Source organism: Larus michahellis, chromosome 16 (genome assembly GCF_964199755.1).
Source record: "Larus michahellis chromosome 16, bLarMic1.1, whole genome shotgun sequence".
In the NCBI taxonomy this organism is placed as follows: Eukaryota; Metazoa; Chordata; class Aves; order Charadriiformes; family Laridae; genus Larus; species Larus michahellis.
The window spans coordinates 9,513,259-9,534,581 of record NC_133911.1 but is presented as its reverse complement, the minus strand read 5'-3'; the positions used below and the strand labels follow the sequence as shown (position 1 = coordinate 9,534,581).

The window sequence follows — 21,323 nt, the reverse complement described above, 5'->3', positions numbered from 1 at the left end:
GCTGTTGAGAGCAGCCCCCCTGTGCCGAGCTGCCCCAAGCCCTCCTCCGGCTCCAAGTGCCGATGGGGCCCGGTGCCGCCCTGCCTGCCTTCCCACACCATCTCTGCCTCCTGTGCCGCTGCAGGATGCGCGCTGCCTTTCTACCTTGTACCCTTGTTCAGGAGGAAATGCTTCAGATCCAGGCGCGTCCTTGGGCTTTTTAGCTTTGCCGACGGGCTTTTGCTTCTGAGAAATGGAATGGTGGCTTCGGGGCTGGGGGACGGTTAGGGCGTGATGCTGCCCAGCCTCCCCGTCGGTTGATGAGGCAGGGCTGGCCGGCTGGCTCCACGTCTCGCGTGTGAAGGGCATCGCTTCTCCTCCCGGCTTGTTGCTGTACGAGGGCCCTCGTGCTGGAGCCAGGCAGCTCCTGCTGTGTGCTGAAGGAGCGGAAGGTCAGAGGTCTGCGCCGGGAGTTTGTGGCGGAGCTGGGAATTGAGATGAGCCGTTTGGTGCTTGCAAAGCCGTGTCCCTTCCTTCTTCTTCCCATCTGTGCTGAGTTGAGGGAGCTCCTGCCTCTGTGCCAGTGAGCACCAGGAAGAGCAGAGTAGTCCCAGGAGAGGAGTCCTCCTCCTCGGCCGTGTCACCCTTGCATGGTGCGTTTGCAGTTGGTGGCGCTGGTACCCGGGGAGGTTTCTCTGACTGGCCTCCCTTGCAACCTCTCCAGGTTCTGGCATTCTCCATTGAGAGCCTGAAGGAACCAAAGGATGATACAGTGTGGAGAGAGAAAGAGAGACAGAGGTGAGATGATGCTGTGTGCAAAGATGAACTGTGGTGCTGAGGGACAGAGAGGTAGGGGGATGTAACAGGAGGGGTCCGAGGTGAAACGCTTTCCTTATTTCCTTAACTGTATCATAGAGGAGCAAGTGTCCCGTTCCCTCCCGGGAGAGCAGGCAGCTCTGCTGTCCCTCTGACTGTACGCCTGTCCCTTGCTTGCAGTCGAAGAAGGGGACGGGTATGAGACGGACCACCAGGACTACTGTGAGGTGTGCCAGCAGGGAGGGGAGATCATTCTGTGTGACACCTGTCCTCGCGCCTACCACCTCGTCTGCCTGGACCCCGAGCTGGAGAAGGCCCCTGAGGGCAAGTGGAGCTGCCCCCACTGCGTGAGTGGGGTCAGGGGCCGGTGGGTGTGGGCAAGCGGCTGGTGGAAACCCTCGGTGTTACGCTGGTTGTGCTTCCCTAGGAGAAGGAGGGCATCCAGTGGGAGCCGAAGGAGGAGGAGGAGGATGAAGAGGAAGGCGGCGAGGAGGAGGAGGATGACCACATGGAGTTCTGCCGGGTCTGTAAGGACGGAGGGGAGCTGCTGTGCTGCGACACCTGCCCGTCCTCCTACCACCTCCACTGCCTGAACCCGCCGCTGCCAGAAATACCAAACGGTGAATGGCTCTGCCCTCGCTGTACAGTGAGTGTTACCAGCATTCCTCGCCCCGTCCCTGCGCCCGCCCCCACCCGGCTCTGGAGCGGGTCTCCCGGACGCCGCTGCCCCTCTCACCCTCTCCCTGTGCCCTGCCCTCTGCCACAGATGCCCTCCCTGGAGGGCCACGCAGGAAATTTCTTCCACAGCTGCTCGCGTGCACCCGAGGGCCCTGGATGGCTCTGCCGCCTGCGCGGTCTTCCCATGGGGATTGCAGGCTGGCGGCTTCTCTGCTGGTTTGTAGATGGGATGCCGAGCCCCATTTGATGCATTGCCTGTGCGGAGGGACCTTTCTTGCCTGGCGGCAAGGCTGGTCGCCACAGGGGATGCAGCAGTGTCACGGACACTTCTTGGGCGCGTCTGCCCCGGCCAGCCTCTCCCTGCCCCACACACCCTCACCGCCTCCTTTCTGTCTGCCCCCTTAGAAACGGCGAAGCAGTAACTCTGCCCAGGACCTGGGCAGCGCTTTGCGTGTGCCTAGAGGCGGTGGTGGTGTGTGCAGGGTGAGGAAGATACAGGCAGGGTCTGGGACCGTTCAGGTCACCTGGTTTGCCATGCTTGGCTCCCTGCGGCCAGGGGCGAATCCACGGTCGCTCACTGCCCTGGGCTTTCCCTCTGGCAGCAGCTTTCGGCACAAGCTGTGCCAGTACATTCCCTGCAGCCCTGGCCGCGCTCTCCCTGCTGCATCTGGACGGCTGCCGTCCGCTTGGCATTGCGAGACCCCTTCTGCCTCCAGGTCTGCCCTCCTCCTTGCGGCCCCTGAGAGGGGCTCACCTTAAACTCTGTGCTCTTGCCTGTTTGCTTTTTTATCCCCAGTGCCCTCCCTTGAAGGGCAAAGTCCAGCGCATCCTGCACTGGGCCTGGAAGGAGCCGCCGGCCGCCCCGCTCCCGCCTGCGCTGCCTGCCCCGGATGCGGAGCTGGCTCTGCCCCCGCCAAAGGTGCTGGAGGGGATCCCGGAGCGCGAGTTCTTCGTGAAGTGGGCAGGCCTGTCCTACTGGCACTGCTCCTGGGTCAAGGAGCTGCAGGTGAGCCAGCGCAGTGCCGGTGTGCCCCTGCCCAGCCCCCTGCCCCGCCGCCCGTGGGCTGACCGCGGCTCCCTCCTGCCGCAGCTGGAGCTCTACCACACCGTCATGTACCGCAACTACCAACGGAAGAACGACATGGACGAGCCGCCAGCCTTCGACTATGGCTCTGGGGACGAGGACAGCCAGAGGGAGAAGCGGAAGAACAAAGACCCGCAGTACGCCAAGATGGAGGAGAGGTTCTACCGCTACGGCATCAAGCCCGAGTGGATGATGATCCACCGCATCCTGAACCACAGGTGAGGAGCTGCGTGCAGGGGTCTCATGAACGGGCTACGGAAAGGCGCGTGCCAGGGTGCCTGAGCCCCTGTTAGTGCTGGCAGTGAGCGATGCCGTTGCAAGCCAGGGAGGGAAATTGCAAAGGTGAGCCCTGCTGTGCTCCCCCGGACCCCTGCGAGTCCTGCGGGTGAAGCTTTGAGCGGCGGGTCGGTGCTCTCCGTGGGTTTTCCCTTCATGCGCAGCGCTCACACTGACGGTTTATGCATTAGCTGAGCCTCTGGGACTGCCTGCTGCAGGATTTCTGTGCTTGGCTGAGTTCTCCCCTCCAGGGCCAGGAAGTTCTTGCTGTTCTTCTGCAAAGCTAAAATCTCGGGCTGCTGGAATTTCAGCTGCTGGCTTGTTTCGAAGTCTCTGTTGCCTTGGAGGTTTGCTTCTGAGGTGAAGGCAAGGCCAGGGGTGAATCAATGCCTTATTTTAATTTCTGCTACGTTGCATGTTTAAAAATAGAGATGGCAATTTTTCCCAAAGGTGGATGCACAGAGCTTGTTCCACTCTTCCCCGATGTATTGTTTGGGTCCCTGTTACAGCCTAATCATTCCGTGAATTTCTGCTGCAACACGGTGATGGGTCTCGCTTCTATTGACCGTGTCCCGCGGCTGCGGCCACTCACCTAAACTGCTTTGGAACAGCAGCCTGTTTCCATGTAGGTCATTTGATCCTCTCAGAAACCACGCGGCCCCTCTGCTCTCACGTCCAAGGTGAGGCAGCGGCAGGGGGTTGTGTGTTACGAGTACCCGAGGGGTACGTTACTCCCTCTTACCCCTCCTGATGCGGATAGGGATGGTGCCCGAGGAGAGGAGTTTGAGCAGGTGTCTGACTCCATTACGAAGCCTTGACATTTGTTTTTCTTCTCTGTGGAAGAAATTTCCTACATATGAAATATGTGTGCAGATAGGTTTTTTTGCGTTTGCAGCTAGAGACACCTTTTTGTTGAATTTCTACGTTTCACGTGGCAACTTGAAGTTTTAAGTGGCAACTCTGCTTGAAGGCTGCTTCGCAGAAAATAAATAAAGCTGCCTGGCTAATTTTCATGCGACCTTTACATTGTCTACTAATAAGGCAAGGCTTTTTTCCCTGTAGGCATATAATCAGACTTGGTAGTGTGTTTATTCATTTTTCAGTGTAAGCAAAACTTTGTAGAGCAGTGAAAGCTGGAGGAGACAGAGGGTGAGCACTGGTATTCATCCAGTCCTGGTAAAACAGGAAAATGAGATTTTTCAGTGGAATGGAAGAGCAGCCTTTAAAGCTTAATAATCTCACGCACGCAGCAAATTAAGAGGCATTTCTGCCGTGAAGTTTCAATAGTTTCTCTGTGTTTTTCTACCTCTGCTTGGATGCAGAAAAGGTAAAAGGCAGAGGGTGAAGCATCCAGGTTCGTGGAAGCAGGTTATGGCTGGCTGCTTCCCAGGGGCTGAGTGGCATTTCACTGACAGGCTTTTCGTGCCCTGCGTTACAGCTTTGATAAAAAGGGAGACATCCATTACCTGATCAAGTGGAAAGACCTGCCGTACGACCAGTGCACCTGGGAGATCGATGAGATAGACATCCCGTACTACGAAAACCTCAAACACCTCTACTGGAACCACAGGTACGAGCCCGCCGGGCGGTGGGACCGCAGCCGGGCTGCTGAGCCTGGGAGAGCCTGGGAGAGCCGGGGCAGCCTCTGCAGGCGTTTGGGACCACTGGGGACTCGTAGTTGTTGTCCACTTCTGAACATACTGGCACCGCTGGCAGGCATCTCCCTTCAGAGAGCAGTGGCCGAGCGCTTTCGGAGAGCGGGTCCTGCTGAAATGCCATTCCAGAGTGCTGGGAAATGCTGCTGTTTTCTGGCCTGTGCTCCCTGCCCTCTATGTTTATTCTGCCGTAATATTCATGGTCTCACTGTGCTTCAGGGCAGCTCCATGGCCGCAGTACCACAGTACTCTGATGAGATTGCTTTTCTTCATTTTGGATGGTGTTGCGTGGACTGTTGGGTGGGAAAAATTAACACTCCACGAGTGCCCGTGCTGACTGGGACGGAAAAGCTCCTGTGGGGAAAAGGCAGCGGAGTTTGAGAGGCGTTTCTGTCCCTCGGCTCGGGGACTGGGAGAGAGATGCCTGCCCGCCTTCTCCTGACATGCGCTGGCTGTTGCAGGGAGCTGATGCTGGGGGAGGACACGCGCCCTCTGAAGAAGCTGAACAAAAAGGGGAAAAAGCTGAAAGAGGAGAAGCTGGAAAAGCCTCCAGAAACGCCTCTTGTGGATGTGAGTAGCAATGGTGGGGGCAGTGAAACGGTGTGTGAGCCCAGAGAGAGGGAGGTCTGTCTGGCTCCACCATCCTGTTACGTTTTTCTCCTCTACTTCTTTCCTGTTTTTTTTATTAAGGCTCTGGGTAGCTTCGCTGTGAGGAGCCTGGGGGCTGTGCTGGGCTGGGGACCGTGTCTGCGTCTCCTTTGGGGCTGTTCTGTGTCGCAAGGCTAAAGAGGGATGTGCTTGGGCACAGAGAAAGGAGGGAGAGTTCTTATATCGTGTCTCTCTCTTTTCAGCCTACAGTGAAGTTTGACAAGCAGCCGTGGTACATCGATGCCACGGGAGGCACGCTCCATCCTTACCAGCTGGAAGGGCTGAACTGGCTGAGATTTTCCTGGGCCCAAGGGACAGATACAATCCTGGCCGACGAGATGGGGCTGGGGAAGACTGTGCAGACTATTGTGTTCTTGTATTCCCTGTACAAGGAGGTGAGTGGAGCATCCAGCAGTCCCCGAGGTGGCCGAGAGCTGCTCGGTATGGGGTGAACAGCTTGGACTTTGTTTACCCGAGCAGGGCCACTCGAAAGGGCCGTATCTGGTCAGCGCCCCTCTCTCCACCATCATCAACTGGGAGCGCGAGTTCGAGATGTGGGCACCCGACTTCTATGTCGTGACCTACACGGGGGACAAAGAAAGCCGGTCAGTCATCCGGGAAAATGAGTTTTCTTTTGAAGACAACGCCATCCGGAGTGGAAAGAAGGTCTTCCGGATGAAGGTGGGAGCTAAGTCTGTGCCCTGCTTTTAAAGAGCTTTAAAGATTTCTGCCACACCGTTTTCTGTTTCCGTAGTCCCCTACTTGGTCCTAACGTTCAGATGGGTATGGATTTTCTGCTGGCACTCGTGCCTCAGCCCGGCTGCTGGCACTGTGCAGTGCGGTGCAGCCCCTGCTTTTCTCCCTGGGTCACGTACAGCAGCAGCAAAGGTCGAGGCCGTCCCATTCCTTGCTCTCTTATCCTGGCTTTTCTCTCCCTCTGTTCCTCCAGAAGGAAGCCCAGATCAAGTTCCACGTCCTGCTCACCTCCTATGAGCTGATCACTATTGACCAGGCGGTGCTGGGCTCCATAGAGTGGGCCTGTCTGGTGGTGGACGAAGCGCACAGGCTGAAGAACAACCAGTCCAAAGTAGGTAGCAGACGTTTGTGTGCAATTTTTGTGGTGCGGCTGGTGCCACAAAGATACGATACCCCAGCACCAGTGGTCTGCTGCTCCATGCTTTTCTCCCTGGGAGTAGAAGGATGTCCTCACCTTGCACAGGCTCTGCCCAGGGCCCACGTTTCAGTGGGGTTGCTCTCTTTAACATCCTCTGGCATTAAAAATCCTGCAGTAGTGGAAGAGGTGCCAGCCTGGCTGCCTGCCTGGCAGCCTGACAGTCCTTGGATGGGCTGTCACGGAAGGGAATTTTGATCCCTCTCCTTCCTCTCCCCTTTACCTGAGGCTAAATGCAGTCCCTGGCCCTGGGACCTTCACACAATGCCCAGCGCAGGAGGGGGCGGGCGGTGTGACCCGAGGACATTCAGAGGTGCTGCCTGTGCTCCACGGGGATGGCTCGGGGCAGGACGTGCAAGCTGTGATCTGCTCTGCGCGCCCGGCCCGGGGTAGAGTTCACTGCTGAGCCTCCGTGTGCGCAATCTGCAGTTCCCAGATGACTAATCAGCTCCTCTGAGCTCTTTTCACCTAACCTCATTTCTTTTCCCAGTTCTTTAGAGTATTAAATAGCTACAAGATCGATTACAAGCTGCTGCTCACTGGGACTCCACTCCAGAACAACCTGGAAGAGCTCTTCCACCTGCTCAATTTCCTGACTCCCGAGAGGTTTAAGTAAGTTGCGCTAGTTCCCCCCTCCAAAAAGGGAGAGCAGCCAGGACCTGGTCTTTTGCCGGCTATCGGGGTGGCTCAGCAGAGGTTTTCCAGTTTCCCGGGGCTCCTGTCTGTGTGGGTGTGCCCAGATCCAGTTACTGCTCTGCCAGTGTCACTGATCTGCACCAGCAGGCAGATGGCAAAGCGCGTCGCCCCCGTGGTTTGTCACAGCAGCCACCCGCACATTTTACGTAACCCCACATATATTCCCGCAGACTTTTTGGGTCCTGAGGGTAGCTATTGCTTGCTGTCGGTCAGGAGGTTTGTGAGTGAGGAGCTGAAACCTGCCTTCTCTTCCCTCTCTCTGAGGAGAGAGGTGCTTTGGGGAGCTCGTTGAGATCTCCTCTTAGTGCATTCAGTGTGAATTTCCCCTCAGCCATCAGTGCGGCTCCTTGGTCTGGTATTTGCTCTGCTCGGATACAGGCATGGGAGTGTTGTCTCATCATACACCATGAGAGCTCTGCCCTTCTTTTTAACTCATAAAGAAACAGATATCGTTGTTCTTGCGTGTCCCACTATCGCTCAGCACTATGTGGTTCTGCCTGCTTTCCCAGTAACCTGGAGGGGTTCCTGGAGGAGTTTGCCGACATCTCCAAGGAAGATCAGATCAAAAAGCTCCATGATCTGCTGGGTCCCCACATGCTGCGGCGGCTCAAGGCAGATGTGTTCAAGAACATGCCGGCCAAGACAGAGCTGATCGTGAGAGTGGAGCTGAGCCAGATGCAGAAGTGAGTAATTCCAGCGCTGCTCCTCTGCGGTGGCTGGCTTCCCTCACCCCCCTCATCTGCAGCACGGTAGGGCGTCAGTGGGGTTCGACAGGTCAGAGAGACCCTGCTGTCCTCAAGCCTGCTGGGGGAAGAGCTGGAGCGCTTTCTGGCTCACCGGGGAGTGCCCTCAGCCTGGATAAATTGGGCTCCGTGCAGTCCTGGCCGCTCAGCGGGAAGCGACTGATGCTGGCAGGCTCTCGGCATGGCTCTGCTAGTTCTGGGAGGCGCAGAGAAAACACTGAGGCTGAATCCCTTTCTCCTTCTCCTGTTCTCGGCACCGGGCACCAGCCCGCGCTGCCAGCTTGCCTGGCGGCAGTCTGGGGCATCGCTGCTGCCCGAGGGGATGCTTGCTCAGCTCCGTTTGTTTTGGGTTGACTTGCTCAGCTTCAGCGGCGTCTTCTGCCGAGGTTGGGGGACTTGCAGGGGAAGGTGCATCGCTTCTTCCCAGCACGGTGGGGCGAGGCTCGGTTTACACCCAGCAGCGTGGAGCGTTCCTAGCCGCTGTGCCCTGCAGTCCGTCCCGCTTACAGGGGCTGTGATGTCCACTGAGCAATTGAATAAACCTGGCCCCGGGCTGAGAGTGCTGAGCCGTTGCTTTTAAAAATGTCCAAATGGCTCTTCTGAAGCTCCAGTGAAGCGTGTGGTTTTTAATTCACTGCCGTCCTGTCCATGCCCGTCCCACATCTGGCAGAATTACCAAGGGTGTCTGTCCCATCCCTCTTCCTGCAGGAAGTACTACAAATTCATACTGACGAGGAATTTCGAAGCCCTGAATTCGAAGGGTGGTGGGAACCAGGTCTCACTGCTCAACATCATGATGGACCTGAAGAAGTGCTGTAATCACCCGTACCTCTTCCCTGTGGCGGCGGTGGTACGTCACCTGTATTTGCACCGTGGAGACGTTTCTCAGAATATTGTGTGTAAGCTGTCGGTGGGGGCTATTTCCGTGATCTTGCTTTGGTTAATGGTGTGGGTTTTCATGCGAGTGGTTTCATACAAGGGTTTTATCTTTGAAATGCGTGTGAATTTCTCCGTGAATTTAACGAGTGTTGTCCTCAAAGAGGCTAACCAGGATGCCTTTGCAGGAGGCCCCAGTTCTGCCTAATGGATCCTACGATGGCAATTCTTTGGTCAAATCTTCTGGGAAACTGATGCTGCTCCAAAAGATGCTGAAGAAGTTGCGGGATGGGGGTCACAGAGTTCTGATCTTCTCCCAGGTGAGCGTGGGGAAGGATTAATAATGAATACATTTGTAAAGGATTTTTTTTTTTTTTTTATTCTGTATGAGAATTTTGTGCTAGGAACAGATAGAGGTAGGTGCAAGGGCTGGTGACAGCTTATCCCCCAGACAGCATGGCAGCTGTGGCAGTCAAGATGGATGGACTGTGTCCCAGCTCTCTCCCGAGGGAGTGCCTGTGATGTTTAAAACCTCTTTTTATCTATGGAAGAAGAGGAGATAGTAGTAACAGCGCTCCCCTTTGGGGAGAGCCATTCAGACATGATTCCCTTGTGCTGGCAAAGCTACCTGTAGAAGATGAGATGCAAGATGCTGTTGGTGGTACCGCTGCCACCGTGGCCTCTGGGCTGCAGGCAGGGGCCCGGCTGGGGCAGGGCAGGTCCCTGGGGGACACGGGGGGAGCTGGGGAGCCGGGCTGTGCAGAGCTGATCGTGCCTTGCCCTGCAGATGACAAAGATGCTGGACTTGCTGGAGGATTTCCTGGAGTACGAAGGCTACAAGTACGAGCGGATAGACGGGGGCATCACCGGCGGCCTGCGCCAGGAGGCCATAGACAGGTTTAACGGTACTCGCGTTTCTGCCTTGCCGAGGAGAGGGCGTCGGGGGTGGGGGGGACAGACAGTTTGCAGCCCACAGCCAGCCAGCAGGGCAGGCAGCGAGGGGTTGCCTGCGCGTCGGTTGTGCTGCACTGTCAGATCCAGCTTCCTGAGGCACAGCGTGGGCAGCTTGTACCGCGTTGTTAAGCCCTTGAGCTGTGTCCCACAATGAACCCTGAGCGTGCCAACGTCAGGCTGCTTCGTTTGAGGGAGTCCTCTGTTTCCCTTCAAGGCCTCAGTAGACGGCAGAGCTTCCCCTTCGGCCCTGGAGCTGTGTTTCCTGCAGTAACTGCTTCCCAGGGAACGATGTATTTTCACCCCTTGCCTTCCCTACCTGTTGCTTGTTGGCTTAGACCGATGGCTCCCACTGTTTCATCCCTAAAGCGTGGTACCACACCTTTCTGCGGAAGCCACGCTGCTTTCTGTCTCACCGTTTGCCACCTCTGGGTTTGTCTTTCTCAGCTCCTGGTGCCCAGCAGTTCTGCTTTCTCCTCTCTACCCGCGCCGGCGGTCTGGGCATAAACCTTGCTACGGCCGACACAGTCATTATTTATGATTCTGACTGGAATCCCCACAATGACATCCAGGTTTCTGACTTTTCCTTTTCCTTCCCATATAGTAAGTACTGCTCTGGCTCTGCCCTCTGTTTGCCCACCTGCACAGGGAGGTTGGTCTCTTCTCTCGAGAGCTGCTTGACCCTTTCTGCTGTATTTGAGGGACGTGTTTCTGCTCCGCAGCCACCTTCCTGCACCCACCAGCCTCGCCCTGGCCTGTCTGTGTCACGGGAGAGGCCTGGCACATAAAACTGCCTCTCTCCTGCGGGCTTCTCACTTTCTCCTGCTGCTTGTGCACAACCAGGTGTCTCCTCCTCTTTTGGAGAGCTTCCACTTGCGTTTCCAAAAGCCCAGGGCAGACCCTAGCTAAGGACTGACTGCCAAGGGGGATTGGCAGTGGGAGCAGGCAAGCAGCCAATGCCTCTGAAAATAATGGAAAAGTGAAGAGAAATACGTATCCCTCCCGTGCTCCCCACCTGGGAGAAGGTCTTCTCCAAAGCTACATGTACTGTTGCCGTCCATTTGTGCCAGCATTTCCTTTCCCTGGGTCTGGGCGAGAGGATGGGCTGGTGCAGGGCGGTGAAGGAGCAGTGTGGGCCTGGTGAATCTGCAGCCGGAGGGTTCCTGGGGCGCGTGTCCTCGCTGCCTGCCTTCAGACCCTTCAGTTAGGGGTCTGCATGGGGCAGCTGGCCTGCCTGCAGGCAGTGGAGGGGGTCAGAGCGACTGAGGAGCCCCTCTCGCTCCACCGCCCCGTAGCAGCCCGAATGCTGAATTCATGCCTTGCCTTCGCGCCGCCTTTGTGCAGCCTGGAGGGGTGGGAAACTCGAACCCCTCATCTGGCGCCACACAGTGCCGCCCTCGACAGCTTCATTCTCTGCCCGCAGGCATTCAGCAGAGCTCACCGAATCGGGCAGAACAAGAAGGTGATGATCTATCGCTTTGTGACGAGAGCCTCCGTTGAAGAGCGCATCACCCAGGTGGCCAAAAGGAAGATGATGCTCACCCACCTGGTGGTCCGCCCGGGGCTTGGCTCCAAGTCGGGCTCCATGACCAAGCAAGAGCTGGACGACATCCTCAAGTTTGGGACAGAAGAGCTCTTCAAGGATGACGTGGAAGGTGAAGTTGGGAAGGTGCTGGGGTTATTCTGCGTGTGGTGGGGCCCTGTCTGAGCTGCGGGGGCTCATTCTCCTCTTCTTCCGACGCAGGTATGGTGTCTCAGGGACAGCGGATTGCCATGCCAGATGCTGTCACCCCTTTCTCTGACTCACTGTCAACCAAAGCGGGTGCAGCGACTCCCGGCATGAAAAAAAAGCACGGTGGCACCCCACCAGGTGCGTAGCACCCCCCTTGTTGGGCAGACCTGTGCCCCTCCCTGCACTCAACCTGAGCTCGCCTGGCTCTGGGAGTGGGCTGCCTCCGGCACGGTGATTTGTGCTTCCATTCCCCTCACTTTGCTCTCCAGGTGACAATAAGGATGTGGAGGACAGCAGCGTGATCCACTACGACGACGCTGCCATCTCTAAGCTTCTGGACCGAAACCAGGATGCGACTGATGACACGGAGCTGCAGAACATGAACGAGTATCTCAGCTCCTTTAAAGTGGCCCAGTATGTTGTCAGAGAAGAGGACGGTGTGGTAATGTGATTAGTATCATGTCTTAAAATCGCACCTCTTTGTATGTCCCTCTGTGTTTCTTCTGCTCCCTTTCCTGTTCTTGCGAGTGTTTGGGCGCAGGGCAGGACTCCTCCCTGCGCTCTCGCTGCGACTGCTCTAGATTGGTCCAGACCTGGGGGTCTCAGGTTGATGGGACCGTCTGCAGGTGGAGGAAGCAGAGTTGTCTTTGTCCTGTGCAGCCCATGGTGCAAGCCGGGCTCTGTCCCTATTGGCACAGGACCTCATTTCGATCAAAGCATCTGTTAGGCACCTTCTTCCGTCCTTCTGAAGGCTCTTCCCCTGCTGGGGAATGGGCATGGTGCTGCTCATGTACTGCGCTGCTGTCGTTTGTTTTCCCGGTAGCTGACTGACTTATTTCCCCCGTGTGTTGATGCGGCCGATAGTTGGCTGCTGCTCCGGGAGGTCTCTGCAGATCTATAGTTTCTCCCTTGATGTGAGCGCGGGCACTGCAGGGCGGGATGGATGGCAGTGTTCGGAGGAGATCGTTCTGGGTGGGAGGCTGTCTTGGCCCTGTGACAGCCTTGCACCGAGGTCAGTACGTTTGGGCAAAGACGCAGGAGGCAAATTCCAGCCAGTGTCTCGGTGCCCTCCCTCCCTCTCTCCCTGGAGTGCCGTTAGGGGACAGGCAGCGGGGCCACGCGGGCAGGTCTGTGGCTGCCCCATCTCAAGCCTTTTGTCTCTTGCTTTGCAGGAGGAGGTGGAACGTGAGATCATCAAGCAGGAGGAGAATGTGGACCCCGACTACTGGGAGAAGCTGCTGCGGCACCACTATGAGCAGCAGCAGGAAGATCTGGCCAGGAACCTGGGGAAAGGGAAGCGAATCCGCAAGCAGGTCAACTACAATGACGCCTCACAGGAGGACCAAGGTATGGCCGCTGGGCTTCTGAAGAGCTGCACACACAGGTTCCCTGATGGACATATTGGCCGAGTCGTGGCTTGGCGTTTCTCTGCTGTTTGTTAGAATGCGTGGCGCTGTACTTACCAGATTCCTAAACTTTCCAGGGTAGAAATTCTTCAGAGATTTTTTCTTTTTATTTTTCAGTCTGTAAGTGCTGTTTTTGCTAGAAGAATTTAGGAAAAACATGTCTGTGGGCAAAATATTTCAAATTGGGATTTTTCTGAATAGGAGAATACTAATTTTGGAAAACCTGAGAATGTGGTTTCCTGCTCGTTGTGCCCCCTCTCTCACTGTCTGGCAGCGGATGCTGGTCACACCTGCGGGCAGGCTCTCGCCTGTCCTGCACGTCCCTCCTGGGCAAGATCCCACTGCTTGGGCGCTCTTCTAACCTGGCCTCCCTTGCGGTCTGCAGAGTGGCAGGACGAGCTCTCCGACAACCAGTCGGAGTACTCCATCGGCTCTGAGGATGAGGATGAAGACTTTGAAGAGAGGCCAGAAGGTCAGAGTGAGTTAATGTGTTTGATACTCCATGGGATTTTGCTCTGCGGGAAGGCCCTGGCACTCAGGTGCAGCAGAAACATCTGGGTTGGAGGGACTGGCGTGCTTCTGGGCCTCCATCCCGGGGGAGCTATCCCCACTTGCCTGCCAGGTGAGGAGATTCCTGGGGCAGGGATGGCAACCAGCTGTTTCCGTCACTGGCCGCTACAAGACCTTGCTCAGTCCTCACAATGGAAGGATGGGGACGGCAGGAGGAGCAGGCATGGTAGCCCCTTGCCTGCTAAGGGTGGAAGGGTGCCCCGGCTCAGGGAGGACAGTGGGACAGGTGGAAGGTCCTGCTCCCGGCAGGAGGGAGCACAGGAAGGTTGGGGCAGAGAGCCATCTGCGTGAGCACTTCAGCCATCCTTCCTCGCTGGCTGGGCCCGTCCATCACTGAGGCTGCTTGGCTCTAGGTGGCAGAAGACAATCCCGGAGGCAGCTGAAGAGTGACCGGGACAAGCCTCTCCCTCCTTTGCTGGCGAGAGTTGGGGGGAATATCGAGGTGAGTGTCAGCCTCAGCCAGAGCACGTCTGGTGCAGTTGTGCCAGGGCTGCCCTGGGCTTGTGGGCTGGACTCCGAGTCGCCAGCACACTAGTCCTGGTCCAGCACGCCTGTAACAGCCGCGAGGCTCTGAGACGCCACACGCTTCTGAGGTGCGTGGTGATCTCAGCGACACCTCCGCTCCCTGCAGGTTCTCGGCTTCAACGCCCGACAGCGCAAGGCTTTCCTGAACGCCATCATGCGCTGGGGCATGCCGCCTCAGGACGCCTTCAACTCTCACTGGCTGGTCCGGGATCTGCGAGGGAAGAGTGAGAAGGAGTTCAGGTACGGGGTGTCCCGGGCTGTCAGGGTAAGGGCTGTCCTGGGCTCTGGTTGATCGCGGTGAACACTTAGCTCATGCGTGCAGTGCGACTGATCACCCCGTTGTCTTGCCGTGTCACCATCTCTGCCGTGCTTCCCAGGGCAAGGCAGTGGCTGTGCCGTGACAAAGCCAGCTGGGCAGCACTAGCCCAAGTGTCTGCGCGCCCCCACTGAGGTTTCTTTTCGGGGGCCAATGCCTGTTTCGTTCGAGAGGGCTGCTGTCGTTCTCTCTATGGTAGGGTAAACCTTAGCCTGGGCGTGAGACTCTGTCCTCGCCCACGGGTGGAGGCAGGTGATGTCGGTGCTTGGCTCAGCAGAGAGTCCATGGGCTGCGCTGGACTGAGGTCTGGCTTCCCTTCCGCAGGGCGTACGTCTCCCTCTTCATGAGACATTTGTGTGAGCCTGGGGCTGACGGTGCCGAGACCTTTGCGGACGGTGTCCCCCGGGAAGGGCTGTCACGGCAGCACGTGCTGACTCGGATAGGAGTCATGTCACTAGTAAGGAAGAAGGTGGGTGAGTAAAATTTTAAATTTGCTGTTTCAGGTAATTTCTGGAGGCTTGTGGGTTTCACTGCCTGCTGAATGCCTCTCGCCAGGGATCCCCTACTGAATCTCCCAGGCTCAGTGCACATCCATTTTGACTGTGTTTGACTTGATGGTGTGCAATCTGCCCCAGGTCCAGGAGTTTGAGCATGTCAACGGGAAGTACAGCACCCCAGATCTGATTCTCGAGGGCCTGGAGAGCAAGAAGTCCAGTGAGATTGTGTCTTCAGATCCCAACACCCCCGTCCCGGCCAGCCCAGCACACGTGCACACAGGACCTGTGGCCCTTGCAGGTAGATGTGCCTACAGGCTTCCAGGGGATCGTGGCTTGGCTCTGGCTTGGGAAGGGAGGTGGGCCAGGACACCAGAAGGTCTTGCAGGTGTCTGCCTACCCTGGCAGTGTGCACGGTCCTCGGGGCCCCTGTCAATAGTTTCTGTGCCTTGCTGTTGCTACAGACAAAATAGAAACACAACTCGGGTTCCAGGAGGAAAAGGACCAAGTGGAGCAGAAGTCCAGGAAAGTGTCTGACATCCAGGTAGGGTGGCTTCTTTCAGCATCTCCTCCGGGAGACCTTCTCATGGCCTGCCTGGAGACTTGGAGCACTCCCCGAGGAAGGGGCAAGACCTGCCTGATCTGGTGTGGGCGCTTTACGTTAAGGTGCCTGCGAGCGCCGAGAAGGTGGAAAGCGAAGAGCACCCAGAAAGTTGCGACAGCAAAGAGAAACCAAGGGAAGAGAAGCAAGAGGAGAGTGAAAAGGCAGAGCCTTCTCCTGAGCCCCTGGTGAAAGGTGAGTCTCTGTGGCTCGGATGAACGCGATCCCCATGCGTGGGCTCCCCTCTGAGCTGCGGCTGGGGCTTCCATGGGGCTGTGGCACCCAGCAGTGACATCGATTCGCACTGGAGAAGTTCTGCAGCTGATGTTGTGTGGACACCAGGGTGTGCACCCTGCCAGCCTCGGACGTGCTTCCCCTCTGGTGGGAGGCTCCTGCACTTGCATCTTGCTCGGGTCTTCCTCTTCTCCAAATCACACTGGGAAACCTGAAAGTCACAAGGTCTTGTAACAATTCCTGAAAAAACAATTCCAGGTTGTAAATAAGGAGAAATGCTCATTTTGGGGGGCGTATTCTGTTCCTACCAATACATTCCTCCAGATATCTCAAGAAAGAGGGAAAACTAAGTAAGTTTTCTTGATAAAATGCATAAGAATATTTTGGTTTAAGTTTTTTGAATGCTTTGAACATACAAACAATATAATCACTTTACTCTAGAAGGGAAAGTCTATCCAGGCGATAAGTTGTTGTTCCCTGAAGACCGTTCTGCATGTCGAGCTTTTCTCATGTCCCGTTCCCTTCTGCAGATGAGGGGATTCAAGAGAAAGAGAAGTCTTTGGAGAAGCCAGAGTTGAACAGCAGCCCAGGAAAAGGGGAGGACAAAGATGTCAAACCAGGTGAGGTGCAAGGAGACTTTGGGATGAGAAGTGGGGTGAAGGGTCTCCAAAGCAAGGCCCTCTGCGTGGTGTGATGGTGAGGATGGCCATCAGCACCCGCAGCAGCTGGTGTTTGTCTCCTGACGATGCTCAGGAGCCACGAGCGGGAACAAGACCCCGCTACGGTGGGCACTGCCTGTACTTGCCGTGCAAACAGTGGGACCTGCTGGGAGAGCATGGGCTGGTGGCTTTTCCAACAGTGGCTTTAGCAGGGTGCTCCTCTGGCAGCTGATGGGGCAAGGATGACTCCGGTCGGTCTTTTGGCAGAGTAGGGTTAGGCAGGAGCAATTTCTTGTGTTTGCCAAGCAGAGGAGGCCAAGGTGGAGGAGAAGGAGCACAGCGAGGCTCAGCAAAACGGTGACAAAGAGGAAGAGGAGGATGGAAAGAAGGATGACAGAAATGTGAACTTCCGATTCATGTTCAACATTGCTGACGGTGGCTTTACAGGTAAGAGCAAGAGATGAGGCTTCGGCTGCTCCTGCAGAGCTTCTGCACAGAAGCTCTGAACCTGTGCGAACCGTTTAAAAGCAGCAAGGTGTCCTGGTTTTGCCCTGTGCCCATGGCTACCTGGCAATTGTCATCACTCGCCCTGCTTGATGTGCCGTGCCATGTCCCTGGCAGCCCTGCTGCCTGACCGGGCTGTCTTGCTTCTGCTTCCACAGAGCTGCACACGCTGTGGCAGAATGAGGAAAGGGCTGCCATCTCCTCTGGCAAGATCTACGACATCTGGCACCGCCGACATGACTACTGGCTTTTGGCAGGAATTGTCACGTACCCTTTGACTTGGTGGGAGCGTGCCCCTGCTGTTGGGAGGTGGCGAGGCGAGGGAGACCTCCACAGGGCGCGGGAGCTGGGGTGACAGTGCGGTATCAAGCAGGGAGGGGGTTTGTCGATGCGGTGTCGCTGCGGGGCAATGGGAATGCCATCGAGTGGCCAGTTCTTCCCTTGACGCTCCCTCCACACCAGCCATGGCTATGCCCGCTGGCAGGACATCCAGAACGACCCACGCTACGTGATCCTGAACGAGCCCTTCAAGTCGGAGATACACAAGGGGAACTACCTCGAGATGAAGAACAAGTTCCTTGCCCGGCGGTTCAAGGCGAGTTGCAGGTCCAGGGCTGGTGAGTCCTTACCGGCGCTGGGGGACCAGCGCAGCGCTGCGGGGAGCCCCCCAGCACCTTCTGGGAGTGCAGCAGGGAGCGGTCGTGGGCTTTGCGAGGGGCTCGTGGTCACCGGAGGAGAGCAGGCACCCGGCAGCTTGGTCCCGGGGAGCTTTGCAGTGTGGTGCACGGGACAGGGCTGGCTCCCTGGGCTCCTCCCTGTGAGCGGGCTGGGTGCTCTGCCCATTCCTGACGCGTGTGATGCTGTGGGAATGCTGCCCAGATCCCTTTCTGGGGTGCTCGGTGTCTGAGCAGGATAAGAAAACATAAGGGCTAAGCCTGTTCTCCTGGGAGTTTTTGGGAGTGGGGATGGCGGGAGCACGGCAGGGCAGAGGTTGTGCCGGTATGAACCGCGTGGGCAGCTGGAGCCTGCGGTGCGGTACTGGTTTATACTGGTGCAGGGTCTGGTCCTGACTCCTTCCCCTCCTGACCTCCCAGCTGCTGGAGCAGGCCCTGGTGATCGAGGAGCAGCTGCGGAGGGCTGCGTACCTGAACATGACCCAGGACCCCAATCACCCGGCCATGGCATTGAACGCCCGTCTGGCTGAAGTGGAGTGCCTTGCCGAGAGCCACCAGCACCTCTCCAAAGAGTCCCTGGCTGGGAACAAGCCCGCAAACGCCGTCCTGCACAAGGGTGCGTGCCGGCAGAGGTGGGGGGAGCCTGCCCCAGGGGGCCGGGAAGGGTTTGCCACCCTGACCGAGGGGAAATCCAGCCGGGAGGTTTTCTCTGTCCCGCCTTCCCTCGGCCAGGAGCTGCCTGCTCCTCCCCAGCTTGCTTTGCTGGGGTGGGCATCGGGAAGTGGCATGCTGCTGCTGTGGCCGGTGGTGGCAGGGCTCCTGGAGGTGGGACACAGGGGGTCCGGTGAGTGGCCCCCTGGCTTGAGCGCCGCCTCGCTCTGCTCGCAGTGCTGAACCAGCTCGAGGAGCTGCTGAGCGACATGAAGGCTGACGTGACGCGCTTGCCCTCCATGCTGTCCCGCATCCCGCCCGTGGCTGCCCGGCTGCAGATGTCCGAGAGGAGCATCCTCAGCCGTCTGGCCACCCGCGGGGGGGATGCCGCCGTCCAGCAGGTCAGTGGGGACGGGGACGGAGCCCCTCGCCGGGCAGGGTGGTGGTGGAGCTGGGGCTGCAGGTCAGCGGCTCTTACCTCCCCAGGGCTCCTTCGGCTCCTCCCAGATCTACAACAACAACTTTGGGCCAAATTTCCGAGGTCCCGGGCCAGGTGGGATTGTCAACTACAGTCAGATGCCTCTGGGACCGTATGTGACCGGTAAGTTGGGGTTTTGAGTGGACGCTTCTGAGCAGAGAAACTCAGGGGGTGGATTTGAGAGGGCTGGGAGCATCCCCAAAGGACGATGGGCGAGCCAGGTGTGTGTTTTTTCATTACAGATATTTAGCCGTTCCCATGATTTTCCTCTGTAGCTCCCGTTGCCAGCCGAGGTAAGGCTGTGCTCGCTGCTCTCCGCGTTCTGTTCGCGGGGGCCTTGTGGGAACACGTGTGCAGACACGTGCTGGGGCAGAGGGGCCGTACAAGGGCTCTGCTCTGGGCTGCCCCCCGGGTGCTGCTGTCTGGATGCCGCCTCTGGCTCCAGCAACCACAGCGCGTGCTGGCAGCGGAGGTGGGAGCAGGGGCAGGATCCTTCCGGAGCCCTCGGGCTGGCTGCCCCTGCCCGGCGGGCTCGGTGTGCTCCCCTCGCCCCTCGTTTGCCGTGGGGAGGGTCCGGAGCTCGGGTGACGGGCAGCTCTCCCCTCTCCTTGCAGCAGCCCCCGGGGGCCGCTCGCTGGCCCCCCAGCCGAAAGCCGCCCCGTCACTGGAGGAAGGGCAGGGGGAGCGCGGCGGCGGTGCCTGCGGGGAAGACGAGCTGCCGCTGAGTTCTGCTCCCGCTTCAAGTGTGCTTCAGCTGACGCCACCCCCCGCCATCGCCGCAGCGGCTGGGACGGGGGTTTCATTTCTGTGTACATTTTTTTGCACTTTCTTATTGAAGACTTGAAGAGTTTGTCTGGGCGAGGTGGGCTGAGCTGAAGAGGGAGGTTGTCGCGGTGTTTGTGTCTGGTTTTATTGGCACGTGTGGGGTGTGAGGGGAGGCCAGCGGGTGTCCTGCTTCCTGCCTGGGGCCGAGCCGGCTCCTCAGCTTCCCCCTAAGGTCCATTTCTACGTCCTTGTGGTGTTTGAGCAAGTGCATGCCCGCTGCCGGAGCCGCTGCCAGCCCTGCTGCCGGAGCCCCGGCGTGTGCCAGCGTGGCCGTGGTGAGCCCCGGCACTGTCCCAGCAGCGTGGCCGTGGCATGGCCGGGGCTCCCGGTGTGCCGGGCTTGGGGCACGCGGGTGGAGGTGACAGGGGCGGGAGGGCGGGGACGGCGGGAGCCGGGACGGGGACACCTGCGAGCGCGGTGACACCGACTGCGCCGCGGTGGCGGCCTCTCGCCAGAGGCTGGCGGCAGCTGCGAGCAACGCCCCCGCATTCACGTCGTGCTCCGTGTGTCCCGGTTTCTGTTCTCTGTGTTTTAATAAATCCTTTGGGAAGGATGCAACGGGAGCCTGGCGGGCGAGCGGCTGGGGGGGCGAGCGAGGGCGGGGGTCCCGCCGTGGTGACAGGGTGGCCCCCGGGGGGGGGGGGGTCCCGGCTGCGGTCTCAGCCCCTGCGGACACACACACACGCACACGCAGGGTCCGTCACCGGCCCCCGAGCTGCCCCCTCCCCAGCTCTCCCCCACGCTCTTGCACACAGACAGACAGAAGGGCACGTGTGCGTGCGTGTGCGTGCGTGTGTGTACATGTAGACAGATATTGTCATTTTTATACGGTTGCATATACACACCCCCCCCTACATAACCTACATACATACGTATGTATATACTTCTACAGATAGGTGTAGCCGTGTGGATCTCTGCCTGTGTACGCACGCGTGTAGCTGTACATAGAACTGTACTTCTTAGATACGTGTGTGCATGTATCTAAGCGTACATAGGTATAAATAGGAATAGATATATAGGTGTATTGATATACAGATGTAGCTAAAGGTATAGGTGCCTAGGTACAGCTGTATCTATGCAGGTGTGTATGTATACACACACACATGCGCGTGTATATTTTTATACACAACGTGTTTGTAGTTTAATGCATGTGTGTTCATATGTATCTATGCTTATGTATGTATATAAGTAAATATAAAGGGTGCGTGTATCGAGGCGTAGTGGTGGGTAGGGTAGGTATGGATGTATAGACACGTATTTACGTAGGTGTATATGCACAGATGGATGTGTGTACATATACACAGAAACATGGATTTGTAATTCAGATATGTGCATATATGCACACATACACATGTAGATATCTACATATCTAGATCTCTGTAGATACATAGGTATGTAGATCTGTGTGTATATACACAGACACATATATATGTATTTGCCACTTTTGTATATTTTATGTAAGTGTAGATATAAATAGGTAAAAGTATATAGATATAGCTACACATATATATGTGTGTGTATACACAGATACACATATATAGATATATTTGTAATTTTATACATATATATGAGTGTATATATATGTTTATGTATGCATACAAACTTCTGGGTAGTTATATAGATATAGATAAAAGTATGTAGGTAAAGATACGGATAAATAAACATGCCTATGGGGGGGGGTGCGTGTGTGTACATACACCTCCTCGCCGTGTGTTTATACGCACACGTTTCTGGTAGGGCTACAGCTCTAGCAGTATCTGCATCTATAGCGGATGAGCACACACAGGTGTATATACGCGTCTATGCACAGAGCTACAGTTCTGTGCATAGATTTACATAAATGTGTAATTTTTATATTTACGTGTGTGCATATATAAGGACACGTGTGTGTATGTGTATATATGGCTATAGATATATATAGGTATTGGCAAAGACAAGTGTGCTTCCGCGCCCAGAGGGAGCGAGAGCACACATAGACAGATGGGTATCTACCGCTATGTCTAAATTATACATGTGTGTATGTCCCTGTCTATACAGGCCTGTGTTTATAGGTGCAGGAGTATATACTTACCCAGCCAGGT

The 21,323-nt window shown here is 56.8% G+C and overlaps 1 protein-coding gene across 7 annotated transcripts in view; it reads left to right on the top strand.

Moving 5' to 3' along the window:
• CHD5 (chromodomain helicase DNA binding protein 5) overlaps nucleotides 1-19,267 on the top strand; it is a 31,555-nt gene extending 12,288 nt beyond the window's left edge. For 2 of the 7 annotated variants that reach the window (XM_074560671.1, XM_074560670.1), the window contains exons 8-42: nucleotides 976-1,142; nucleotides 1,223-1,441; nucleotides 2,270-2,479; nucleotides 2,564-2,775; nucleotides 4,272-4,403; nucleotides 4,950-5,058; nucleotides 5,340-5,531; nucleotides 5,617-5,817; nucleotides 6,086-6,223; nucleotides 6,798-6,919; nucleotides 7,513-7,686; nucleotides 8,455-8,596; nucleotides 8,811-8,942; nucleotides 9,410-9,527; nucleotides 10,021-10,145; nucleotides 10,997-11,228; nucleotides 11,318-11,443; nucleotides 11,575-11,747; nucleotides 12,478-12,652; nucleotides 13,097-13,189; nucleotides 13,635-13,723; nucleotides 13,913-14,046; nucleotides 14,447-14,591; nucleotides 14,758-14,917; nucleotides 15,081-15,160; nucleotides 15,283-15,412; nucleotides 15,982-16,071; nucleotides 16,420-16,557; nucleotides 16,773-16,881; nucleotides 17,077-17,209; nucleotides 17,709-17,904; nucleotides 18,177-18,340; nucleotides 18,426-18,540; nucleotides 18,660-18,710; nucleotides 19,032-19,267. In XM_074560671.1, the coding sequence (XP_074416772.1) occupies nucleotides 976-1,142; nucleotides 1,223-1,441; nucleotides 2,270-2,479; nucleotides 2,564-2,775; nucleotides 4,272-4,403; nucleotides 4,950-5,058; nucleotides 5,340-5,531; nucleotides 5,617-5,817; nucleotides 6,086-6,223; nucleotides 6,798-6,919; nucleotides 7,513-7,686; nucleotides 8,455-8,596; nucleotides 8,811-8,942; nucleotides 9,410-9,527; nucleotides 10,021-10,145; nucleotides 10,997-11,228; nucleotides 11,318-11,443; nucleotides 11,575-11,747; nucleotides 12,478-12,652; nucleotides 13,097-13,189; nucleotides 13,635-13,723; nucleotides 13,913-14,046; nucleotides 14,447-14,591; nucleotides 14,758-14,917; nucleotides 15,081-15,160; nucleotides 15,283-15,412; nucleotides 15,982-16,071; nucleotides 16,420-16,557; nucleotides 16,773-16,881; nucleotides 17,077-17,209; nucleotides 17,709-17,904; nucleotides 18,177-18,340; nucleotides 18,426-18,540; nucleotides 18,660-18,667 (4,883 nt within the window). In that variant the 3' untranslated portion in view covers nucleotides 18,668-18,710; nucleotides 19,032-19,267. Of the gene's footprint in view, nucleotides 1-703; nucleotides 778-975; nucleotides 1,143-1,222; nucleotides 1,442-2,269; nucleotides 2,480-2,563; nucleotides 2,776-4,271; nucleotides 4,404-4,949; nucleotides 5,059-5,339; nucleotides 5,532-5,616; nucleotides 5,818-6,085; nucleotides 6,224-6,797; nucleotides 6,920-7,512; nucleotides 7,687-8,454; nucleotides 8,597-8,810; nucleotides 8,943-9,409; nucleotides 9,528-10,020; nucleotides 10,146-10,996; nucleotides 11,229-11,317; nucleotides 11,444-11,574; nucleotides 11,748-12,477; nucleotides 12,653-13,096; nucleotides 13,190-13,634; nucleotides 13,724-13,912; nucleotides 14,047-14,446; nucleotides 14,592-14,757; nucleotides 14,918-15,080; nucleotides 15,161-15,282; nucleotides 15,413-15,981; nucleotides 16,072-16,419; nucleotides 16,558-16,772; nucleotides 16,882-17,076; nucleotides 17,210-17,708; nucleotides 17,905-18,176; nucleotides 18,341-18,425; nucleotides 18,541-18,659; nucleotides 18,711-19,031 lie in introns of all 7 variants that reach the window. The other 5 variants (XM_074560677.1, XM_074560676.1, XM_074560673.1 and 2 more) reach the window with 5 other exon arrangements.
• Nucleotides 19,268-21,323: the final 2,056 nt, after the last annotated feature.